The 26,226-nt window shown below is 40.6% G+C and overlaps 1 protein-coding gene across 4 annotated transcripts in view; it reads left to right on the forward strand.

Annotated features, from left to right (window-relative positions):
* The window catches only part of CENPJ (centromere protein J), a 55,030-nt gene that overhangs the window by 16,402 nt on the left and 12,402 nt on the right, over positions 1-26,226 (forward strand). For all 4 annotated transcript variants that reach the window (XM_029210594.1, XM_029210596.1, XM_029210595.1 and 1 more), the window contains 6 exons: positions 9,500-9,611; positions 10,374-10,476; positions 10,604-12,233; positions 14,018-14,150; positions 17,499-17,664; positions 23,349-23,591. In XM_029210594.1, the coding sequence (XP_029066427.1) occupies positions 9,500-9,611; positions 10,374-10,476; positions 10,604-12,233; positions 14,018-14,150; positions 17,499-17,664; positions 23,349-23,591 (2,387 nt within the window). The remainder of the gene's footprint in view (positions 1-9,499; positions 9,612-10,373; positions 10,477-10,603; positions 12,234-14,017; positions 14,151-17,498; positions 17,665-23,348; positions 23,592-26,226) is intronic.

Genomic DNA, 26,226 nt, shown 5'->3' on the forward strand with positions numbered 1-26,226 from the left:
TGAGCCTGGATAGGACACAGAACCAGACATAGAATTTGTGACTTTCCAGGAACAAATTGCAGGACAACTCATGCCAATTTCAAACCTCGCGTGGCAGCGTGGGTCTTCAAAAAGGGAGGCAGCGAGTTCTGCATGCACCATTTTTCTTGAGACCTTAGAAAAGTTTAAAATTGAGTTAAAATGTGTGTGCTGGTGGTGGGGCACAGGATAGAAGATGTGAAGTGTGAGCAGTAGGTTGGTGATGGGAGTTATTACTCACAAAAGGAATCCCCCTAACCCAGACACTCGTCGCTGGCCCTCTGTGTTCCCAGCACCCGGCACGTGCCTGCCGGAGAACTGGCATTCAGTGTCTGATGGTCCAAACTCATGGAGCTCTCGAGGCATTTCTAGTATATTTTCTTCTTGTCCTTTTTTTAAAAATTTTTTTAAGTCCTGTTGCTGTGCTCACTCCCTGGCCTTTTTTTCCCCCTCCACATTTTGTAATCATAAAATATTGTATAATAGATTGTGTTCTTTTCCCACTCAACATGGAAAATGCTTATGGTACGTTCTGTAGCCTTCATAACCGTAATTTTAATGGTTGTCATCTTTATGCAGATCATCAAATAATATATCAGTATTTAATGTTCTTTGTGGTAGGACTGAGTCATTTCCATTATTCTTAATTTAGTTTTCAATTTTAATGGTGTTTTTATGTATATGTTCCTTAGAGTAAGTTATAGAAAAACACAAATGATATGGCAAAAGGTGTCTATACTTACAGTTTCGGATTGGGCAGTTTTGGGATAAAAACTTATTCCTAATTTCGAGTAATTCCTTGGTGTAAAGAGGTCGTGTCTCTTCCTTATTTTTTAAACAGTACTCTCCCTTAACCTTTTCAATTTTTTTTTTTTTTGGCCGCACTGTGCAGCATGCGGAACTTCCCCTACCAGGGATCAAACCCGCGCCCCTTGCAGTGGAAGTGCAAAGTCTTAACTATTGGACCACCAGGGAAGTCCCCTTAACCTTTTATTTTGGAAAGTTTCAAACATCCAGAAAAGTTGAAAGACCACTGCTGTAATTACCAGTATACCCACCACCTACATGCAACAGTTGATATTTTTCCATGTTTACTTTGTCTATCTATATTTGTATGTGTGTGTATATACCTGTATCTATACTTAAATTTATATCTGTATTTACATCTGTATATAGTTTACTGAGTCATTTCATCGCAAATAATATGCAGACATTATATCATTTCAAATATCAAGTAAAAATTAGGACATTCTTCTATATAACCACAATACTGTTATTATACCTAGGGACCTTATCTATGCAAATGCAATTTAGAATTCTCCCTATGATCCCAAAATTGCCTTTTAAAGGTGTTTTTTTAAAAATAGGATCCAGTCAAGGTTTATGTATTACATTTAGTTGTTACAACTCTTTAGTCTTTTTGTTTTGTTTTGTTTTGTTTTTCCGGCCGCACAATGAGGCGTGCGGGATCTCAGTTTCCCGACCAGAGGTAGAACCCATGCCCCCTGCATTGGGAGCATGGAGTCTTAACCACTTGACCACCAGGGAAGTCCTTTAGTCTTTTTTAACTTAGGAAAGCCCACACCTTTTTCTCCGTAACATTAGCCTTTTGAAGACTTGTGTTTTTTTCTTTTTTTTAAACATCTTTATTGAAGTATAATTGCTTTACAGTGTTGGGTTAGTTTCTGCTGTATAACAAAGTGACTCAGCTATACATATACATATATCCCCATATCCCCTCCCTCTTGAGCCTCCCTCCCACCCTCCCTATCCCACCCCTCTAGGTGGTCAAAAGCACTGAGCTGATCTCCCTGTGCTATGCGGCTGCTTCCCACTAGCTATCTATTTTACATTTGGTAGTGTACATATGTCCATGCCACTCTCTCACTTCGTCCCAGCTTACCCTTCCCCCTCCCTGTGTCCTCAAGTCCATTCTCTACATCTGTGCCTTTATTCCTGTCCTGGCCCTAGGTTCTTCAGAACCACTTTTTTTTTTTTTTTTTAGATTCCATATATATGTGTTAGCGTATGGTATTTGTTTTTCTCTTTCTGACTTATTTCACTCTGTATGACAGTCTCTAGGTCCATCCACCTCACTGCAAATAACTCAATTTCGTTTCCTTTTATGGCTGAGTAATATTCCATTGTATATATATGCCACATCTTCTTATCCATTCATCTGTCGATGGGCACTTAGGTTGCTTTCATGTCCTGGCTATTGTAAATAGAGCTGCAATAAACATTGTGGTACATGGCTCTTTGAATTGTGCTTTTCTCAGGGTATATGCCCAGTAGTGGGATTGCTGGGTCGTATGCCAGTTCTATTTTTAGTTTTTTAAGGAACCTCCATACTGTTCTCCATAGTGGCTGTATCAATTTACATTCCCACCAACAGTGCAAGAGGGTTCCCTTTTCTCCACACCCTCTCCAGCATTTATTGTTTGTAGATTTTTTGATGATGGCCATTCTGACTGGTGTGAGGTCATTGTACTATACCTCATTGTAGTTTTGATTTGCATTTCTCTAATGATTAGTGATGTTGAGCATCCTTTCATGTGTTGTTGGCAGTCTGTATATCTTCTTTGGAGAAATGTCTATTTAGGTCTTCTGCCCATTTTTGGATTGGGTTGTGTGTTTTTTTGATATTGAGCTGCATGAGCTGCTTGTAAATTTTGTACATTGAATTCTTTGTCAGTTGCTTCGTTTGCAAATATTTTCTCCCATTCTGAGGGTTGTCTTTTCGTCTTGTTTATGGTTTCCTCTGCTGTGCAAAGCTTTTAAGTTTCACTAGGTCCCATTTGTTTATTTTTGTTTTTATTTCCATTTCTCTAGGAGGTGGGTCAGAAAGGATCTTGCTGCGATTTATGTCACAGAGTGTTCTGCCTGTGTTTTCCTCTAAGAGTTTTATAGTGTCTGGCCTTACATCTAGGTCTTTAATCCATTTTGAGTTTATTTTTGTGTATGGTGTTAGGGAGTGTTCTAATTTCATTCTTTTACATGTAGCTGTCCAGTTTTCTCAGCACCACTTATTGAAGAGGTGGTTTTTTCTCCATCGTATGTTTTTGCCTCCTTTATCAAAGGTAAGGTGACCATATGTGCATGGGTTTATCTCTGGGCTTTCTATCCTGTTCCATTGAGCTGTATTTCTGTTTTTGTGCCAGTACCATACTGTCTTGATTACTGTAGCCTTGTAGTATAGTCTGAAGTCTGGGAGCCTGATTCCTCCAACTCCATTTTTCTTTCTCAAGATTGCTTTGGTTATTTGGGGTCTTCTGTGTTTCCATACCAATTGTGAAAGTTTTTGTTCTAGTTCTGTGAAAAATGTCATTGGTAGTTTGATGGGGATTGCCTTGAATCTGTAGACTTCTTTGGGTAGTATAGTCATTTTCACAATGTTGATTCTTCCAACCCAAGAACATGGTATATCTCTCCATCTGTTGGTATCATCTTTATTTTCTTTCATCAGTGTCTTATAGTTTTTTGAGTACAGGTCTTTTGTCTCCTTAGGTAGGTTTATTCGTAGGTATTTTATTCTTTTTGTTGCAGTGGTAAATGGGAGTGTTTCCTTAATTTCTCTTTCAGATTTTTCATCATTAGTGTATAGGAATGCAAGAGATTTCTGTGCTTTAATTTTGTATCCTTCCACTTTACAAAATTCATTGATTAGCTCTAGTAGTTTTCTGGTAGCATCTTTAGGATTCTCTATGTATAGTATGTCATCTGCAAACAGTGACAGTAAATAAAACAGTGACAGTTTTATTTCTTTTTTTTCCTATTTGGTTTCCTTTTATTTCTTTTTCTTCTCTGATTGCTGTGGCTAAAACTTCCAAAACTCTGCTGAATAATAGTGGTGAGTGTGGGCAACCTTGTCTTGTTCCTGATCTTAGTGGAAATGATTTCAGTTTTTCACCGTTGAGAACGATGCTGGCTGTGGGTTTGTCATATATGGCCTTTATTATGTTGAGGAAAGTTCCCTCTATGCCTCCTTTCTGGAGGGTTTTTTATCAAAAATTGGTGTTGAATTTTGTCGAAAGCTTTTTCTTCATCTATTGAGAATATCATATGGTTTTTATCCTTCAGTTTGTTAATATGTTGTATCACATTGATTGATTTGCATATATTGACGAATCCTTGCATTTCTGGGATAAACCCCACTTGATCATGGTGTATGATCCCTTTAATGTGCTGTTGGATTCTCTTGGCTAGTATTTTATTGAGGAGTTTTGCATCTGTGTTCATCCATGATATGGGCCTGTAGTTTTGTTTTTTTGTGACATCTTTGTCTCGTTTTGGTATCAGGGTGATGGTGGCCTCATAGAATGAGTTTGAGAGTGTTCCTCTCTGCTGTATTTTCGAAGAGTTTGAGAAGGATAGATGCTAGTTCTTCTCTAAATGTTTGATAGAATTCACCTGTGAAGCCATCTGGTCCTGCACTTGTGTTTGATGGAAGATTTTTAATCACAGTTTCAATTTCAGTGCTTGTGATTTGTCTGTTTATATTTTCGATTTCTTCCTGGTTCAGTCTCGGAAGGATGTGCTTTTCTAAGAATTTGTCCATTTCTTCCAGGTTGTCCATTTTATTGGCATAGAGTTCTTGTAGTAATCTCTCATGATCCTTTGTATTTCTGCACTGTAAGTTGTAACTTCTTCTTTTTCATTTCTAATTCTATTGATTTGAGTCTTCTTCCTTTTTTTTCTTGATGAGTCTGGCTAGTGGTTTATCAATTTTGTTTATCTTCTCAAAGAACCAGCTTTTAGTTTTATTGATTTTTGCTCTTGTTTCCTTCATTTCTTTTTCATTGATTTCTGATCTGATCTTTATTTCTTTTCTTCTGCTAACTTTGGGTTTTTTTTTTTTCTTTCTCTAATTGCTTTAGGTGTAAGTTTAGGTTGTTTTTTTGAGGTGTTCCTTGTTTCTTGAGGTAGGATTGTATTGCTGTAAACTTCCCTCTTAGAACTGCTTTTGCTGCATCCCATAGGTTTTGGGTCGTTATATTTTCATGTCATTTGTTTTTAGGTATTTTTTGATTTCCTCAGTGATCTCTTGGTTATTTAGTAGTGTATTGCTTAGCCTCCATGTGTTTGTGTTTTTTGCAGATTTTTTCTGTAATTGATATCTAGTCTCATAGTGTTGTGGTCGGAAAAGATACTTGGCACGATTTCAGTTTTCTTAAATTTACCAAGGCTTGATTTGTGACCCAAGATATGATCTATCCTGGAGAATGTTCCATGAGCACTTGAGAAGAAAGTGTATTCTGTTGTTTTTGGATGGAATGTCCTAGAAATATCAATTAAGCCCATCTTGTTTACTGTATCATTTAAAGCTTGTGTTTTTTTATTTTCATTTTGGATGATCTGTCCATTGGTGAAAGTGGGGTGTTAAGTCCCCTACTATGGTTGTGTTACTGTTGATTTCCCCTTTTATGACTGTTAGCATTTGCCTTATGTATTGAGGTGCTCCTATGTTGGGTGCATAAGTATTTACAATTTTTATATCTTCTTCTTGAATTGATCCCTTGATCATTATGTAGTGTCCTTCTTTGTTTCTTGTAATAGTCTTTAAAGTCTGTTTTGTCTGATATGAGAATTGCTACTCCAGCTTTCTTTTGATTTCCATTTGCATGGAATATTTGTTTCCATCCCCTCACTTTCTGTCTGTATGTGTCCCTAGGTCTGAAGTGGGTCTCTTGTAGACAGCATATATATGGGTCTTGTTTCTGTATCCATTCAGCCAGTCTATGTCTTTTGGTTGGAGCATTAAACCATTTACATTTAAGGTGCTTATCGATATGTGTGTTCCTATTACCATTTTCTTAATTGTTTTGGGTTTGTTATTGTAGGTCTTTTCCTTCTCTTGTGTTTCCTGCCTAGAGAAGTTCCTTTAGCATTTGTAAAGCTGGTTTGGTGGTGCTGAGTTCTCGTAGCTTTTGTCTGTAAAGGTTTTAATTTCTCCATTGAATCTGAATGAGATCCTTGCTGGGTGGAGTAATGTTGGTTGTAGGTTTTTCCCTTTCATCACTTTAAATATGTCCTGCCACTCTCTTCTGGCTTGCAGAGTTTCTACTGAAAGATCAGCTGTTAACCTTATGGGGATTCCCTTGTATGTTATTTGTTGCTTTTCCCTTGCTGCTTTTAATATTTTTTCTTTGTATTTAATTTTTGATAGGTTGATTAATACGTGTCTTCGTGTGTTTCTCCTGTATGGGAGTCTCTGTGCTTCCTGGACTTGATTGACTATTTCCTTCCCATATTAGGGCAGTTTTCAGCTATAATCTCTTCAGATATTTTCTCAGTCCCTTTTTTTTTCTCTTCTTCTTCTGGGAGGCCTCTCTTTCGAATGTTGATGCATTTAGTGTTGTCCCAGAGGTCTCTGAGACTGTCCTCAATTCTTTTCACTCTTTTCTTTGTTCTGCTCTGTGGTAGTTATTTCCACTATTTTATCTTCCCAGTCACTTATCCGTTCTTCTGCCTCAGTTATTCTGCTATTGATTCCTTCTACAGAATTTATAATTTCATTTATTGTGTTGTTCATCATTGTTTGTTTGCTCTTTAGTTCTTCTAGGTCCTTGTTAAAATGTTTCTTGTATTGTCTCCATTCTATTTCCAAGATTTTGGACCATCTTTACTATCACTACTGTGAATTCGTTTTCAGGTAGACTGCCTATTTCCTCTTCCATTTTTTTGGTCTGGTGGGTTTTTACTTTGTTCCTTTATCTGCTGTGTGTTTCTCTGTCTTCTCATTTTGCTTAACTTACTGTGTTTGTCATCTCCTTTTTGCAGCCTGCAGGTTCGTAGTTCCTGTTACTTTTGGTGTCTCCCCTCAGTGGGTAAGGTTGGTTCAGTGGGTTGTGTAGGCTTCCTGGTGGAGGGGACTGGTGCCTGTGTTCTGGTGGATGAGGCTGGATCTTGTCCTTCTGGTGGGCAGGACCGCGTCTGGTGGTGTGTTTTGGGGTGTCTGTGAACTTTTTGTGATTTTAGGCAGCCTCTCTGCTAACGGTTGGGGTTGTGTTCCTGTCTTGCTAGTTGTTTGGCATAGGGTGTCCAGCACTGTAGATTGCTGGTTGTTGAGTGGAGCTGGGTCTTAGCGTTGAGATGGAGATCTCTGGGAGAGCTTTTGCTGTTTGATATTATGTGGGGCCAGGAGGTCTCTGGTGGATCAATGTCCTGAACTTGTGTCTCCCACCTCAGAGGCTCAGGCCTGACACCCGGCCAGAGCACCAAGACCCTGCCAGCCACTTGGCTGAGAAGAAAAGGGAGGAAAAAAAAAAGAAAGAAAAATATAAAGTTATGAAAATAAAAAATATTATTAAAAAATTTTTTTAAAAAGTAATAAAGACGAGAGCAACCAAACCAAAAAGCAAATCCAGCAATGATGATGAGCGCTAAAAACTATAGTAAAAAAAAACAACACCAAAAAACAGAACTGTAGGACAAATGGTAAAAGCAAAGCTATACAGACAAAATCACACAAAGAAGCATACACATGCACATTCACAAAAAGAGAAAAGGAAAAAAAACATGGAAGAGAGCAACCAAATCAATAAACAAATCTACCAATGATAATAAGCTCTAAATACTAACCTAAAATGAGCCTAAAACTAGAAACAAATGGATGCAGAAAGCAAATCCCAAGTTGCTCCCGAAGTCCACTGCCTCAATTTGGGATGATTCGTTGTCTCTTCAGGTGTTCCAGAGTTGCAGGTACATCAAGTTGATTGTGGAGATTTAATCCGCTGCTCCTGAGGCTGCTGGGAGAGATTTCCCTTTCTCTTCTTTGTTCTTCACTCAGACAGGGTTAAATGAGCAGCTGATTTGGGGGCTCTGGCTCACTCATGCTGGGGGAGGGCGGGGTACGGAATGCAGGGTGAGCCTGCGGAGGCAGAGGCTTGCGTTATGTTGCAACCACCTGAGGCGTGCTGTGTGTTTTCCCAGGGAACTTTTCCCTGGATCACAGGACCTGGCTTGGCGGGCTGCACAGGTCCCTGGGGTGCATGCATGTGTGTGTGTGTGGATAGTGACCTGTGCTCGCACACAGGCCTCTTGGTGGCTGCAGCAGCAGCCTTAGCGTCTCATGCCTGTCTCTGGGGTCTGCGCTGATAGCCGCGGCTCACGCCCATCTCTGGAGCTCGTTTAGGTGGTGCTCTGAACCCCACCTCCTCGCGCATCCCGAAACTGGTTTCTTGCATCTTAGGCAGGTCCTGACTTTCCCGGGCTCCTTCTCGGCTAGCTGTGGCATACTAGCCCCTTCAGGCTGTGTTCACGCAGCCAACCCCAGTCCTCTCCCTGGGATCCGACCTCCGAAGCCCGAGCCTCAGCTCCCAGCCCCCGCCTGCCCCGGCGGGTGAGCAGAGAAACCTCTCAGGCTGGTGAGTGCTGGTCGGCACCGATCCTCTGTGCAGGAATCTCTCCGCTTTGCCCTCCGCACCCTTGTTGCTGCGCTGTCCTCCGTGGCTCTGAAGCAATCCCCCCTGCCACCCCCTGTCTCTGCCAGTGAAGGGGCTTCCTAGTGTGTGGAAACTTTTCCTCCTTCACAGCTCCCTCCCAGAGGTGCAGGTCCCGTCCCTATTCTTTTGTCTCTGTTTTTCCTTTTTTCTTTTGCCTTACCCAGGTATGTGGGGAGTTTCTTGCCTTTTGGGAAGTCTGAGGTCTTCTGCCAGATTTCAGTAGGTGTTCTGTAGGAGGTGTTCCACATGTAGATGTATTTCTGATGTATTTGTGGGGAGGAAGGTGATCTCCACGTCTTCTCCGCCATCTTGAAGGTCCCCACGTAAAGTTTTATTTTGTAGAATTACCTCTAAAACAGTGCCCTATGCTTCAGAGTACTTCGTCATTACAGCTCTGTTAGTTTCCTGTTGCTGCCCTGTCAAGAAACTGTGACCACGTGGTGTATAAATTCTTTACCAAGGCAACTCGACACCTTCTTTCTCTGGGGCTGAATCCCCGCTGCTCACGTGCTCTTTACACACACAGATCTTCCATTCACTGCAGTGGGAATTCTCAGTGTGTAAAAGGAGAGGTTTTCCTGTCTGCAGACTTTCACTTGTCAACTTCACAGAATGGCTTCTGGATTATTTTGGGGGTCTCAGTCCTCAGTAGCTTGCCAGCGAAGTTGATCTGAATTGAGAACTCAACACCAGATACTTTGAATAAAGTCCAGTCCTAGCAAAGGACTTGCTTCAAAATTTAATCAGTCGGGTAACAGTGTGACCGAACAGAGGGCTCACTGTCAGGTCACAGAAGCCAGTACTATGGCACGGGTTTTTGAGAGGTCAGCTGGAAAGGAGAGCAGAATGTTGTGTTTTCATTAGCATTTTGTTGTTTTTCTTTATCATATTAAAGAATTCCTTGAGAGTTCTAAAATCTTTGGTATACATTAAGTTTAACTAAATATTTTTTTAGTACAGTAACTTGTAAAATTCTCAAGTTTTAAGACTTTAATCTGCTTTTTTTTGAACTAAATTGTTGCTCATTTTTATCCTAGGAGAAGGTATTTTACCATGTTCGGAGAAAATGACGGAACAGATTCAGGAAGGGAACAATACGAACTTAAAAAAAATTGGTGATTCCTCAGAAGTGGTTAATATTGAAGAAAGGTATCATCCATGTTGGAAGGAATTTAGTGTAATAGTCATTATTATTGGTACTTTCTTTGAAAGATCCATAGTTTTCTTGTTTTTGCCTGGGTGTGCTTTTAAGTAAAGGGTTGAAGATCCAACTTATTCCATGTTGTCAGCAACAGAAGCAGCAGGTTGGGGAGATACATCAGGTTGACAATGTACTGGAAAAATGGAGCAAAGTTTTTTCACCTAAGGGAAATATCTGGATAAAACTAAGCTTCTCTCAAATAAGTAAATCCTGTTATGGAGAAGAGAAAAAAGTCATATATTGGAGTCTTACACATGGTATCACTTACAAATAATAATTGAGTGAGTGTGGTTACAGAATTTAAAAATTTTATGTCAGAGATAAAATATCAACTGTGAGGTTTATTATTTTCTTAAGTATTTTAATATACATTATGGAATGGCAAATGACTTTTGATTTGTTTATATTATTAAGGATCTTAAAGAATGTATTTAATGAACTATTTTTGAAATATATTTTATTTATGTAATGAATATGTTACTTCAAAAGTTAATCTAAGGTCAGTAGGTGGACTTCAGAGGGGTTTTTCAAATCATGTGTAGAGTGACGTGTATTTCTATATTTTGGAGGATGGAGTGGGATTGTAGCTTTTAATAGATTCTCAGAGGGGATCTGTGACTTTGAAAAATGTTAGTTCTCAGTCAGGCACACTAAGTGTAAAGTATTCACCGCATGATTTGAATGTTAAATAACTTTACTTTTATGATTAGGCCTATTAAAGCTGCTATTAGAGAAAGGAAACAAACCTTTGAAGACTACTTAGAAGAACAAATTCAGTTGGAAGAACAAGAACTGAAACAAAAACAGCTAAGGGTTAGCATTTCCACTATTTTGATTAAATTATCTTAAGGCTTTAGAGATTTGTTTATAATTTGCTTTAAAAATAACTTTGAGATTACTTGGATATACCAGAATTAATTCAAATATTCTTTTATTTTAGGAAGCAGAAGGATCCTTGCTAATCAAAGCAAAACCAAAACAACCATTCTTAAAACGAGGAGAAGGTTTAGCTAGATTTACTAATGCTAAATCTAAGTTTCAGAAGGGGAGAGAAAATAAACTAGTCACTACTCAGAGCATTTCAGAGGACAAACCTGTGTTTAAATTAGATAAACAACAATTCCAGCGGAAAACTGCTCATATAAATAAAGAACTGTGTACAGAGAACCTTCCTGTCAAAAAGAACAGTAAAGCCAGAACAAAGAGTGGTTGTGTCACACTCAGTCAGAAGCCGAAAGTGCTTAAGGGTAACAATAGGAAAAGTCTCTCTCCAGCAGGATTGAAGATACTGGCAGGGAAGAAATGTGACGGGCAATTTAGAGGTCAGATCAATTTAGAAAAAACGGTAGAATCTAATAGTAAAGAAAATGTACCCGAGTGTACAAAACCTTGTGACGTTGGTTGCAAAATCTGGAATAATACACAAGGTAAAGACAGACTTTCCCTTTTGACAGGGCTGGCCAGCTGCGTGGCTTCTAAGAGCCCAGTAAGTGAGACTTCGAAAGAGTCAGAATCTTCTCTTGACATTTCTCTTCAGAAAAAGTTAGAGAATTGGGAACGAGAAAAGGAAAAGGAAAATTTGGAATTAGATGAATTTTTGTTTTTAGAACAAGCTGCTGATGAAATATCATTTTCTAGTAATTCCTCATTTGTACTGAAGATCTTAGAGAGGGACCAACAGATCTGCAGAGGTCACCGGCTGTCTTCTACTCCTGTCAAAGCTGTGCAGCAAGAGAAGACAGCAACACCGGATCCCATCAGTGAGCGTAACCAAAATGAGGATCCAGATCGTACCAACTGTGAAAGTAAGGGTGAGTGTGAGGTTGCACCCAAACAACCTGATTCAGTATCCTCACCTGATGGATCGCAGGAACAGTCCTGTAAAGGCAGTAGGAAAGTGTTCCAAATGAGCACTTGTGAAGGTCCAACTAGGTGGAATGCAAGCGATGACGAAGGTGGTACAGACAGTGATGATAGCACTGATTCTGAGGAACACCTTGATGTCACCATAAAACCATCACCTGAGGATAAAGAAAGGGGTTTCAGCAGCAGAGAAGATAGTCCCCAAGTCTGTGATGGGAGGGGACCTTTAAGGGACACCAGGACTCAAGAAGAAGATAAGAGGAGAGATGTTGATTTAGATTTGTCTGATAAAGATTACAGTAGTGATGAGTCTATCATAATAGCAGGCTTGAAAAATAAAGCTTCTGATTCCTCAAGAAGATACCCATCTATGAGTAAAATTGACTTTGATGATGAAAGAACTTGGACTGACCTTGAAGATGATTCATTTAAACATGATGTTATTCTTGGGAATGAAGCCGTTTATGGGACTCCCCAGACAACCTACCCTAATAAGAGTGAAAAATGTGTACTGGACAAAACAATAAAAAGGAAGGTTGCAGCAGTCAAGAAGGGAGAAGACTTGAATAAATCCAGTAGGAGCACAAGTCCTCCTCCTACCTCGGATCTGATGATGAAATTCTTCCCTTCTTTGAAACCAAAATCAAAATCAGAGTCACGCTTGGGAAATGAACCCAAGTTAAACATAAATCAAGACCAGCCACCTGGTAAGTCAGAGCATTGTAAACTATGTAATGGAATGTTACAAGTCTAACATTTATTTTATCAGTATGTTGTCAGAATGCTTATTAAAATCCCAACCTTTCTAGTTGCTCAGTGGAAATCTAGTAGGTGATTTGTTAAAGTTTAGTAGGTAATTTGTTAAAATTTGATTTGTTTTGTGAGTCTAATGTAATAGTCACTAGTATGAGAGTTTTGGAAGAATTGTGATTTCAGATTTTTCAAATTTTAGCCTGTATCTTATTGCTAAGGCTTTAAAATTAATTATTATACAGTGAGATAACATTTAAGTTTCTTTTATAACCAGGGAATACCCAATTTGTGGTTTGTGCTACTGTGCTACCTCTGTGTGTGTGTATTTTTTTAAATTATTATTATTATTATTATTATTTTTAACTACCTCATGCATTTACTTGCCGAATATGATGAGGAAGAAACACAGTAAAATTCAAGTTTCTTTTCTTCCCCAGACCTGGGCTCTTAGAGACATCAACTTTCCCATTTCATTTGTGTATTCTACAAAGATTCCATGCATATGAAAGCATATGTGTGAATGTGTATATAATCCTCTTTTCTGCACATATGAAAACATATTTTTTATATACTGTTCTGCACCTTGCTTATAATAAATTTTGAAGATTGTTCTAATACACACACATCTGTGTCATTCCATTTAGTGGCTATATAGTATTTAGTTTATGTGATGGATTTTATTAACTTACATTGAAAACAGTTTTTCCATTATGTCATGTTATATTATAAACTCTGAATGTCTAGCAAAGCATAGGTGCTTTAAAATAGAAATTATAACTTAAGGTAATTTTTAAAAATACTCTGATTTTAAAAATATATTTTAAAAATAATATTTTTTGCAGGAATTTTGGAAGTTAAAAAGTGTAGAAGCAAAAATGTTTATAACTAACCTATCCTAAAGTAATTGTGATATCATTTTGGGATATTTCTTTCCATTCATTTTTCCTGTGTATTTTTCATATGGTAGAGACATATATTATAACTCATCTCATCCTTTTTGACCAGGTGTATAATATGCTTTGGCCATATCATTCAAACTCTTTGTATACTTTAAAAATGGTTGCAGAGCATTATATGAATGTAGCATAATTTTATTTAGTAATTTCTTTAATGTTGGATACAAATTATTTTTCACTATTAGAAATAACACTTCAATGCATATTTTTGTGCAGAGCCATTTGTATGATTTTATAAGTTCGTTCTTTAACTAGATCTTTAGAAGTGGGTCTAAGGGTAGATAATGTGTATTTTAGCCTTGTGTTACGAATCAGGGTTACTTTCCAGAAGGGTAGTTGAAGGACGAAAGCATTGGCTATTTTCTTAAGTAGCAAATTTGATACTGAAAAAGATCTTAATTTGTATTTCTTTGATCAGTGGGGGGTAAACTTTGATTTTGGTGTTCATTAGAGCTCTAAGTCTCTTGCAAATACTTATTCATGTTCTTAAGCTATTTATGTATATTGGTTTAAAAATTTATTTGATTTTTTTAATACATAACGTTCATTTGTCATCAGATTGATACTCTTGAGGTAGAATGATTTGATTCTTAAATTTAGGCTGTTCCATCTGGAAAGTTAGACTATAATAATTTTTTTTCTTTGTTTTTAGAAGCATTGTTTCTAATGCATTTTAATAGTACAGGTGTTTACCATATTTTTGGCTCCTAGTGTAATAGCTAGCTAGTGTTTTGCTGTTGAAAGCTTTTTGTGAAGTTCAGTATTTGTGGCTTATCTTATAGGTGACAATGCTCGATCTCAAGTTTTGAGAGAGAAAGTTATTGAATTGGAAACAGAAATAGAAAAATTTAAAGCTGAGAACACATCTTTAGCTAAACTTCGCATTGAACGAGAAAGTGCCTTGGAAAAACTCAGGTAAGTTTGCATCTGTAAGTGGGGGAAAATGTATAGTGATTCAGCTTTATTTTTAAGATTATATCTGAACTATTTGAAACAATTCTTATTAATCCAACAATAAAAGTGAGAGAAGGAAGTGAAATAAATACCACATAAGAATTTTTAAATAAAATGACCCACTGTGGTCAAAGATGTCTTAAAGGAGAATTGTCGTCGTGATGAGGTCATAAATTGAAATTTGAAAAGCAGTGTGGAGCTCTGAATTCAAGGGCCACCTTGGCCAGTGTATTAGTTTCCTAGGGCTGCTGTAACAAAATATACACAAACTGGATGGCTTGAAACAACAGAAATTTATTTTCTCATGGTTCTGGGGGCTAGAAGCCTGAAGTCAAGGTGTCAGCAGAGCCATGCTTTCTCTTGTATCTTCTGTCCGTTTCTGGTGATCCTTAGCCTTCCTTGGCTCACAGCTGGACATGTGGGTTGTTTCTATGTTTGGGTTATTGTGAATAATGCTGAGGAACCACCATACTGTTTTGCACAGTGGCTACACCAGTTTACATCATGTTAGTTGATTTGTGTGTGTTGAACCAACTTCGCATCCTGGGGATGAATCCCACTTGGTCATGGTATTTAATGCTTTTACTGTGCTGTTGAATTTGGTTTGCTAGTATTTTTTTGAGGATTTATGCACTGTATTCATCAGGGGCATTAGCCTATGGTTTTCCTTTCTTTTTTTTTTTTTTTTTTTTTTTTTTTGGCGGTACGCGGGCCTCTCACTGTTGTGGCCTCTCCCGTTGCGGAGCGCGCAGGCTCAGCGGCCATGGCTCACGGGCCCAGCCGCTCCGCGGCATGTGGGATCCTCCCGGACCGGGGCATGAACCCGTGTCCCCTGCATCGGCAGGCAGACTCTCAACCACAGCACCACCAGGGAAGCCCCTGGTTTTCCTTTCTTGTATCTTTGTCTGCCATTGGTATCAGAGTGATAACTAACCTCACAGAATGAGTTTGGAAGTATTCCTTCTTTTCTTGGAAGAGTTTAAAAAAGAATGGTATTAATTTTTTCTTTGACAGTTTGGTGGAATTTACCTGTGAAGCCATCTGGTCCTGGACTTGTGTTTTTTGGGAGGTTTTTGATTACTGATTCAGTTTCCTTATTTGTTATTGGTCAGTTCAGACTTTCTGTTTCTTCTGGATTCAATTTTGGTAAGTTGTATGTTTCTAGGAATTTAACCATTCTGAGTTATCCAGTAGTTTCGAATATAATTATTCATATATGGTCCTTTTTATTTCTGAGGCATCTGTTATAATGCCTTGCCTTTCATTTGTGACTTTGAGTCTTCTCTCTTTTTTTCTTAGTCTAGCTAAAGGTTTGTTGATTTTTTTCTTCCTGAGACTCCCATAATGCGTATATAGTTCGTTCATACAGTAGTGTCCCATAAATCCTGCAAGCTTTCTTCACTCCTTTTCATTCTTTTCCCTTTTTTCCCCCTCTGACTGAATAACTTTGAATCACCAGTCTTCACAGTCACAGATTCTCTCTTCTGCTTGAGTCTGCTGTTGAAGTTTTCTGTTGCATTTATCACTTCATTCCTTGTATTCTTCAGCTCTAGAATTTCTTTTTGGTTCTTTTTTTATGATTTCTAGCTCTTTGTTGAACTTCTTGTTTCACGTATTGTTTCCCTGGTTTAATTGAGTTGTTTATCTGTGTTTTCTTGTAGCTTGCTGAGCTTCCTTAAAACAATTATTTTGTACTCTGTGTCAGGTCATTTGTAGATCTCGATTTCTTTGGGATTGGTTACTGAAGCTTTATTAGTTTCCTTTGGTGGTGTCACGTTTGCCTGATTCTTGGTGATCTATGTGGACTTGTGTTGATGTCTTTGCATTTGAAAGAACAAACACCTGTTTCTGTCTTTACAGACGTTTTTGGCAGGTAAAGACCTTCTTCTGCTGGATCCCTGGACTGGTGGGTCTACTTCCAGGATCACAGTCAAGTGGGGTTGTAGCTGGGTCCACAGTTGGTAGGCCTGTTACCAGGGTTGCAGTCAGCTGTGGTTCCTGCTGGATCCCCAGTAGGACAGGACTACTTCTTGGACCACAGTCAGGCAGGGCTGGAGCTAGGTCATGGGGCTGCCTCCTGGTCCACTGTTGAGTCTGTAGACAGGAGGTGTGTTTCCAGGCGTGAGGATGGGTGGGGCTCCTGCCAGGTTTCTGAGCAGCTTCCTACCAGGTCCCTGGGTGGGCAGGACTGACTCTGTACCACATAGAACAGGGCTGGAGCTAGGTCACAGGGCTGTGTCAGGATCTGTAGGCAGGACCAAGGTCTGTGGGTCTCTTTCCAGGGGTATGAATGGGCATGACTCCTCCTGGGTCCTTTGGCAATGGGGCTGTTTTCAGTGCATCAGGACCACATTTGGTAAGCCTGGCACTGGGGCATGGGCCTGACTTCTCTAAGTGGCTGTCCTTGATCTTAGGCTTCACCAGCGTTTCTCATTTCCTGCCTGAATCCTAGAGCTCCCACAAACGCACTTCTGTCTGTGGATGGCGTTTGTGTGGAAGGATGTGAGCCAGGGGCCTCTTGTTCCACAGTCTTGCTGTCGTCACTCTCCCTGTGCTCTTTACACAGCGTCCAGAAGGAGCCCCGGGTCCTGACAGTTCCTCTGACCCGCGTGCTCCTAAGCTAAATACCAGGGTCTTCACAGTGGTCCACAGACCCTAATTAATCACCCCGCCTCCCGCGCCCCCCACCCTTTTTTCCTGACGTTTTCTCCTACTGTTCTGTCTCTTTAGCCACACTGGCCTCCTGCCTGTTCTTTGAACACATTAGGTATGTTCCTATCTCAGGGCTTTTGCATGTGGTGTTCCCTCTGCCTGAACTGTTTTGTCCAGATACCTCCATGGCTGTTCTCTCATGTCCCTCAGGTTTTACCTCAAATACTGCCTCAGCAAGATGACTCCGTCCATAATTTCAGGCTCCTAACCTCCATATTTCCTAAGCTCATTCCTTGGTTTATTCTTCTTAACATTTCCAGTGTTCCATCTATTTTACTTGTTAATCTTATTTATTGTCATCTGTCGCTCCCACTAGAATGTAAGAAGCTTTATAGGAGTAAGGATGTTCATTTTTCTCACTGTGGTTTCTCCAGTACATAGTGTAGTACTTGAATCATAGTAGGTATGCAGTGAATGCTTGTTGAGTAGTGCTTTACTGAGTTGACTGTTATTTCACTACTGTGGGCTGAAGATGGATTCACCAAAACTAGCAGCTCCTCAATTCCAGGTTGTCACTGGTGTTCCATTTTGGTACCACATGTGGATTACTGTACTGAGGTGGTCTCCTTAGATTATAACGTGGTTTGGTTGTTTTAGGAAAGAAATTGCTGACTTTGAACAACAGAAAGCAAAAGAATTGGCTCGAATAGAGGAGTTGAAAAAGGAGGAAATGAGGAAATTACAAAAGGAACGCAAAGTTTTTGAAAAGTATTCTACAGTTGCGAGAACTTTTCCGGATAAAAAAGAACGTGAAGAAATACAAGTATGTCAGTTCCTTACATTATACTCATATCAGTTAGTAAAGATGACAGTCTGGTAAGAATCTTAGAACTATTTGATGTGTCAAAGAGAAATTGGGTATAAGTTTGTTAATCATCCATTGGCTCAGCGCATAATCTGAGACGTCAGGGCATCTCTTGTAGTCTTGATAATCTGAGACGTCAGGGCATCTCTTGTAGTCTTGATAATCTGAGACGTCAGGGCATCTCTTGTAGTCTTGACTTCCTTTTTTGTTTCAATTGTTTTTGGCCATGCCACGTGGCATGTAGGATCTTAGTTCCCCGACCAGGGATTGGACCCGTGCCCCCTGCATTGGAAGCACGGAGTCTTAACCACTGGACCGCCAGGGAAGTCCTGTAGTCTCGACTTTTAAAGAGTAAAATACATCAGTTCTTTTCTTACTGAAGGCTTCCCCAGAAAATGCTCCGATAATGACATGGATGTATTAACAAGCCAGGAGTTGGAGATTCACCAGTGGAATGTGTTAATTTGTTTGACCCACCACACATTGTTCTGTTCATTTATAATAATTTAAGGCTTGTATACTAACTAGGTGTTTAACTCTAAAACTTGTAAACTGATAAGCCAAATCATCAGTCCTATTCATTTCAAAGTTAGAAATGGACATGATCAGAGGAAAGTAGTAGTTAAAAAGAACTAATGCATTTCTAGCTAAAACTATAAACCTTCTAGGAAAAAATGTAGGTGAATATATTTGCAACAGTGGCATCTGCAGAGGTTGCCAAGAGAAGACAGAAAGAACTAAGTATAAAAGAAAAAGTGGATATATTGAATTTCATGAAAAGTAAAACTTCAATTTACCAAAATAAAAGTTTTAAATGGCTTTCTATTATTTATAGCATAAAATACAAACTCATCTTCCACTTTCATATTTTACATACTAGTTTTTTTGAGTTCCGGCCTTTGCTTCCTTCCTTTCATGCATAGTGCACCGTCCTTGATTAGTCTTAGTACACACCTGTAGCTTCAGTTACCACATGCAGTGCCTATTAGGGTCTTTAATTCTATTTATTTCTGTAGGCGGAAACGTGCCATTATGTTTTTGTTCATGCTTGGTTTATTATATCTAATACGTTAGACTAACAATCTATTAAAGTTTTTATTTCAAAAGGTAATATATTCCTATTCAAAAGGTACAAAAAGATGTGCTGTGAAACCTCTCCGTCTCACCCTTGCCCTGGCACCTGATTTACGTCTCTTTTGAGGTGTCCGGTGTTACCAATCTTTTGTATCTTTTCAGAGAAATTCTAAGCAAATACATATGTATATTCCCAATTAAAAAAAACCAAAAAGCAAATTAATGGTAGTATACTAAAATCATTTTACGTCTTAACGTAAAGAGCATTCTCCTTTATTTTACCATTGAAAATAAATGCATTATAAAAGCTGCATTATATGGAAGTGCCATAATTTACCTAACCAAGCATTTATGTTATTTCTGCTCTTTTTCTGTATATAAGAAGTGCTCTCCTGAATAACCCTGTACATACCTCCCCTCTTGCAATCATTCTGCATAGTCATTTAACATGTGGTTATTGAGTACAGCCTGTATAGCAGGCATGTACTAGGAATGAAGTAGTGAACAAAATAAATCCATCCGTGCCTGTTTGTAGCTTATGTACACAAGCATATCTGTGGGATAAAGTCCTGCAAATGAAATTTCTAGGCTAAAGGGTATGTACATAGTAGATATTGCCAGATTATCCCTCCATAAATATCACGACAATTTTTTTTTTTCTTTTTGGCTGCATTGGGTCTTCGTTGCTGCATGCGGGCTTTCTCTAGTTGTGGCGAGTGGGGGCTACTCTTCGTTGTGGTGTGCAGGCTTCTCATTGTGGTGGCTTCTCTTGCTGCAGAGCACGGGCTCTAGGTGCGTGGGCTTCAGTAGTTGCAGCACGTGGGCTCAGTAGTTGTGGCTCACGGGCTTAGTTGCTCCATGGCATGTGGGATCTTCCCGGACCAGGGCTCGACCTGTGTCCCCTGCATTGGCAGACGGATTCTTAACCACGGCGCCACCTGGGAAGTCCCTGTCATGCCAATTTAAAATTCTACTAGCAATTTTAAGAGTGTTTTTTGCTCTTTGCCTGAAAGGTAAAAGATTAAAATTCGTGTTAAATTTAATTGAGTTTCTTTTCTCTTTCCCTCTCCCACTCTCCCTAACCCTCTCCCTTGGGTCTTAGTTGTGACATGCAGCATCTTCTGTTGCGGCTCACAGCATCTATGTTGTGGTGCGCGGGCTTCTCTCTAGTTGTGGCGTGTGGGCTCTAGAGTGTGTGGTCTTAGTTGCCCCACAACATGTGGGATCTTAGTTCCCCGACCAGGGATAGAACCCACATCCCCTGCATTGGAAGGCATATTCTTTTTTTTTTTTTAATTTTAAAAATTAAAAAAAAATTATTTATTTTATTTATTTATTTTTGGCTGCATTGGGTCTTCTTTGCTGCATGTGGGCTTTCTCTAGTTGTGGCGAGCGGGGGCTACTCTTCATTGCGGTGTGCACGCTTCTCATTGCGGTGGCTTCTCTTGTTGCAGAGCATGGGCTCTAGGCATGCGGGTTTCAGTAGTTATGACATGTGGGCTCAGTAGTTGTGGTGCACAGGTTTAGTTGCTCCACGGCATGTGGGATCTCCCCGGACCAAGGCTTGAACCTGTGTCCCCTGCATTGGCAGGCAGATTCTTAACCACTGTAACACCAGGGAAGCCCTGGAAGGCAGATTTTTTTTTTTTAATTTTAATTTTTGAATTTTATTTATTTTTTTATACAACAGGTTCTTGTTAGTCATCAGTGTTATACACATCAGTGTATACATGTCAATCCCAATCGCCCAATTCAGCACACCACCATCCCCACCCCACCCCGTGTCTTTCCCCCCTTGGTGTCCATACATTTGTTCTCTACATCTGTGTCTCAACTTCTGCCCTGCAAACTGGTTGATCTGTACCATTTTTCCAGGTGCCACATACATGCGTTAATATACAATATTTGTTTTTCTCTTTCTGACTTATTTTACTCGGTATGACAGTCTCTAGATCCATCCACGTCTCAACAAATGACTCAATTTCGTTCCTTTTTATGGCTGAGTAATATTCCATTGTATATATGTACCACAAATTCTTTATCCATTCGTCTGTTGATGGGCATTTAGGTTGCTTCCATGACCTGGCTATTGTAAATAGTGCTGCAGTGAACATTGGGGTGCATGTGTCTTTTTGAATTGTGGTTTTCTCTGGGTATATGCCCAGTAGTGGGATTGCTGGATCATATGGTAATTCTATTTTTAGTTTTTTAAGGAACCTCCATACTGTTCTCCATAGTGGCTGTATCAGTTTACATTCCCACCAGCAGTGTAAGAGGGTTCCCTTTTCTCCACACCCTCTCCAGCATTTGTTTGTAGATTTTCTGATGATGCCTATTCTAACTGGTGAGAGGTGATACCTCATTGAAGTTTTGATTTGCATTTCTCTAATAATTAGTGATGTTGAGCAGCTTTTCATGTGCCTCTTGGCCATCTGTATGTCTTCTTTGGAGAAATGTCTATTTAGGTCTTCTGCCCATTTTTGGATTGGGTTGTTTGTTTCTTTAATATTGAGCTTCATGAGCTGTTTATGTATTTTGGAGATTAATCCTTTGTCCGTTGATTTGTCTGCAAATATTTTCTCCCATTCTGAGGGTTGTCTTTTCGTCTTGTCTGTGGTTTCCTTTGCTGTGCAAAAGCTTTGAAGTTTCATTAGGTCCCATTTGTTTACTTTTGTTTTTATTTCCATTACTCTAGGAGGTGGATCAAAAAAGATCTTGCTGTGATTTATGTCAAGGAGTGTTCTTCCTATGTTTTCCTCTAAGAGTTTTATAGTGTCCATTTAGGTCATGAATCCATTTTGAGTTTACTTTTGTGTATGGTGTTAGGGAGTGTTCTAATTTCATTCTTTTACACCACGTAGCTGTCCAGTTTTCCCAGCACCACTTACTGAAGAGACTTTCTTTTCTCCATTGTATATCCTTGCCTTCTTTGTCATAGATTAGTTGACCATAGGTGCGTGGGTTTATCTCTGGGCTTTCTATCTTGTTGCATTGATCTATGTTTCTGTTTTTGTGCCAGTACCATATTGTCTTGATTACTGTAGCTTTGTAGTATAGTCTGAAGTCAGGGAGTCTGATTCTTCCAGCTCTGTTTCTCCCCCTCAAGACTGCTTTGGCTATTCGGGGTCTTTTGTGTCTCCATACAAATTTTAAGATTTTTTGTTCTAGTTCCATAAGAAATGCCATTGGTAATTTGATAGGGATTGCGTTGAATCTGTAGATTGCTTTGGGTAGTATAGTCATTTTCACAGTATTGATTCTTCCAATCCAAGAACATGGTATATCTCTCCATCTGTTGGTATCATCTTTAATTTCTTTCATCAGTGTCTTATAGTTTTCTGCATACAGGTCTTTTGTCTCCCTAGGTAGGTTTATTCCTAGGTATTTTATTCTTTTTGTTGCAGTGGTAAATGGGAGTGTTTCCTTAATTTCTCTTTCAGATTTTTCATCATTAGTGTATAGGAATGGAAGACATTTCTGTGCATTAATTTTGTATCCTGCAACTTTGCCAAATTCATTGATGAGCTCTAGTAGTTTTCTGGTGGCATCTTCAGGATTCTCTGTGTATAGTATCATGTCATCTGCAAACAGTGACAGTTATACTTCTTCTTTTTCAATTTGTATTCCTTTTATTTCTTTTTCTTCTCTGATTGCTGAGGCTAGGACTTCCAAAACTATGTTGAATAATAGCTGTGAGAGTGGACATCCTTGTCTTGTTCCTGATCTTAGAGGAAATGCTTTCAGTTTTTCACCATTGAGAATGATGTTTGGTATCGGTTTGTCCTATATTGCCTTTATTATGTTGAGATAGGTTCCAACTTTCTGGAGAGTTTTTATCATAAATCAGTGTTGAATTTTGTCAAAAGCTTTTTCTGCATCTATTGAGATGATCATATGGTTTTTATTCTTCAGTTTGTTAGTATGGTGTATCACGTTGATTGATTTGCGTATATTGAAGAATCATTGCATCCCTGGGATAAATCCCACTTGATCATGGTGTATGATCCTTTTAATGTGTTGTTGGATTCTGTTTCCTAGTACTTTGTTGAGGATTTTTGCATCTATATTCATTAGTGATACAGGTCTGTAATTTTCTTTTTTTGTGGTATCTTTGTCTGGTTTTGGTATCAGCGTGATGGTGGCCTCATAGAATGAGTCTGGGAGTGTTCCTTCCTCTGCAAGTTTTTGGAAGAGTTTGAGAAGGATGGGTGTTAGCTCTTCTTCCTTCAGTTAGTCATGGATTCCTGTTTCTGTTTTCTTCACCAGATAGCCCCATCCATCTCTCTCTGTTTCACTTGCTGTCTTAGCTTAGACCTTTATCGCCGTGCGCAGTGTAACGCGCGGGCTGCCAAGTGGTGTCTGCCTCCTCTGTCTCCTCAGTTCTGGATGGCGTGAGGTGAGGCTCTAGCCTGAACCCCACTCCTTTTCCTGCGAAACCCAGTGTCATTGGCATTCCTTTTTCTGCTGTCTGTGATAGGCTGGCAATTCTGTTTTGTTGATGTGTCTTGTCTCTTCTCTTGCATTGTTTCAGTTCTAGTAATGCTTTTCCCCCCTCCCCCCCCCGAGAGGCTTTGAAGCAGCAGATAGCAGATTTACAGGAAGATTTGAAAAGAAAGGAAGGAAAATGGTCCAGTACACATGGCCGTCTTAGAAGCCAGATAGAAATGTTGGTCAAAGAGAACACAGACCTCCGGGAGGAAATGAAAGTGATGGAAAGATTCCGACTAGATGCCTGGAAGAAAGCCGAAGCCACCGAGAGCAGCTCCAGGATGGGCCAGTGCGCGACGGCCTCGAGAAGAGACGGGTCCAGGGTAGGTTTTGTCACGTTGGGGAGATGCTAAATATTTGAGCAGTCAGATTCGTAGAAACGAAGTAGCAGGGTGGGTGCCAGGGCTGGGGGAGGGGAGAATGAGAAGCTGTTGTTTAGTGAGGGCAGTTTCAGTTTTGCAAGGTGAAGATCCTGGAGGAGGTGGTGGTGATGGCTGTGCAGTGGTGTGAATGTACTTAACGCCAGGACCGTGTACATCTTGACATGGTTAAGATGGTGATTTTGTGTTATGTGTATTTTACCACAATTAAATACTAATTTTGTGCATCGCTATACAGATAGTTTTCAAATTCATTTTTATAATTCTTATAAAGGAATTATAACACAGTAGGCGGGTAATCTCAGTTAAAACAGGGTAAGTAAAATTTTTGCAGAGATTTTTTTTTTTTTTTTGCATATGATCCTTTTAAATCAAGTATTTGTTTTTTTATTCGTCTGTATTCACAACTGTGATGTGCCGGTCATGGCTTTGAGGCACTGGAGACCAAGCAATGAATAAAACAGACAAACTACCTTGTCCTCTTGGAGCTCGGATTCCAGCCGTGGGAGGAAGATGAGTGAAGCATACGGTGTGGGACGCAGTGGCGAGAACTCAGGAGGGAAAGCAAGGAGGCGGGATCACCGCTGGCTGGAGGGTGTTGCAGTTTATACAGGATGGCTGGGGAGGCCCTCCTGAGAAAGCGACGTTGGAATAGTGGCCTGAAGAGGGCGCAGCGAGCCGGGCTGAGACGTGGGCCAGGAGCCCCGAGGCTGGGAGGACCAGGGTCCGTGAGGGGCAGAGCAGCGGATGGGACCAGAGACGGGCTCGAGGGTGGTGGTGCCGCTTTCGTTAGGCCTTAGTAACTACCTGTGAGCGTCGCCTTTTCCCTCTGAGTCAGACGGGGAGCCCTGGCAGGGCTTGGATGGAAGGGGTGGCCTCCCCCTCTGTGTTGGTGAGCCCACCCTCCCTGCTGTAGACATGCAAGTGGCCTGAAGTGGGCGTTTGGGCGCCATCAGGCCACCAGTTGGGGGGTTGCTGCTGCAGGTGGATGGGGTTTATTGATGAACTGGGGATGGGGTGTGACAGCAGGAGAGGGGGCGGGAACGGCTTCCAAGTTGAGTGTGGTTTTTTTGGCCCTTTACCGTGAGTCCCTGCAAGAAGAGAGCACGCTTTTCCTGCGGGTGTGGGTGTTGGTTAGGAGCTCAAGTTAGATCAGGTGAGCTCGAAATGCCTACTAGACATCAGGTGGACATCAGGCGGGGCTGTGTGTGTCCAGAGAAGCTCAGGTTGGAGCGAGAAGTTTGGGGCCCTCGGAACGTGTGGGAGAGATCACTCGGGCTGAAGGCGTGGACGGGGAAGGGTCCCGGGTCCTGGCCAGGTTGTGAGAAGATGGTGGGGAGGAGAATGAACCCGAGTCTGAAGTAAAGGAGGCCAGTGTGGTGTCCTGAGGGCCAAGTAAAGCAGCAGAGAGGCCCGTGCCCCAGAAGCCGCTGCCGAGTAAGCGGGGGACTGAAGATGGGTCCTCGCATATGCCGGGTAAAAGCCTGACCGGCTAAGAGAGCGAGCGGTTTCAGGCAGAGTATAAAGCGTTGTGGAGAAGTTTTGCAGTAACAGTAAGGAAATGGGGCAGTAGCTGTAGGGGAAGTAGTTTTTGTTTTGTTTTTTTTTAAGATGGGAAAATCAACACGTGCTTATGTATTGGTAGGATTGATTCAGTAGGAAAATACGGATGCAGGAGAGAGTGGGCGGGTTGCCGAAGCTGCGAGCACAAAGGAGAGGAGACCGGGTTTGGGGGGAGTGGAGGCGCCCGCCCGGCCGGGAGCTCGACGTCCGTGTCTGGTGACAGGGCCTCAGCCGTGGACCTGGGGCTGGACGTGTGGGGTCCGTTGGTGGGACGTTCCCCCCTAACCCTCTAGCTTCCCTCGGGGAATGGAGGCTCGGGCATCTGCTGAAACTGAGGACGGAGGCCACTCTGGGAGGCTGGAGGGGTGGATCGGGGTCCACGAGAGTGGAGAGCAAAGGGTGAAGTGTGGTCTGACTCCTGGGCTGCGCTAGGGGCCCACGTAGGTTAGAGATTATATGTTTCAAGTGGGAATTGTTTGCGTTATTTTTCCTTATTCAGCTTTTTGGGTGTAGGGTGGTGGAGAGTAATACTGATATTTTAGCAGAGGTATGGTCATCCAGGTGAATCCTACAGAGTGAGAGGGGCTGGAAGTTGACAGTATGTAAATACAACAGGAGTGCCTGCAGTGCACCATGAATTCAGGCTGCTCAAGGAGGGCATAGGTTTTGGGGGACACAGAAAACATGTGGATCAGTGAATTGTGGGACCCTGTGGGCTGTAAACATTGTTGGAGTGAGGGTCTCAGAGGGATGAGCTGGAAGGACAGGACATGGTAGTTAGAAGATGGAATTCAGCCCCCCATTTTATTATGAAAGCTGCCCCAAATAGAGCAAGTTGAAAGAATAGTATGATGAACACCTGAATACTCACCTAGACCCAACCATTGTTCACATTTTGCCATATTGCTGTATAGGTATTTTGCTGAACCATTTGAAGGTAATTGCAGAAATTGTGGCAGCTCACCCCTAAATACTTCGGCACTTTATTAAATGGCACTGGCTTTTTGGATAATTT

This window comes from Monodon monoceros, unplaced genomic scaffold, assembly GCF_005190385.1.
Source record: "Monodon monoceros isolate NGI ecotype Baffin Bay Population unplaced genomic scaffold, NGI_Narwhal_1 Super_Scaffold_8, whole genome shotgun sequence".
Lineage (NCBI taxonomy): Eukaryota > Metazoa > Chordata > Mammalia > Artiodactyla > Monodontidae > Monodon > Monodon monoceros.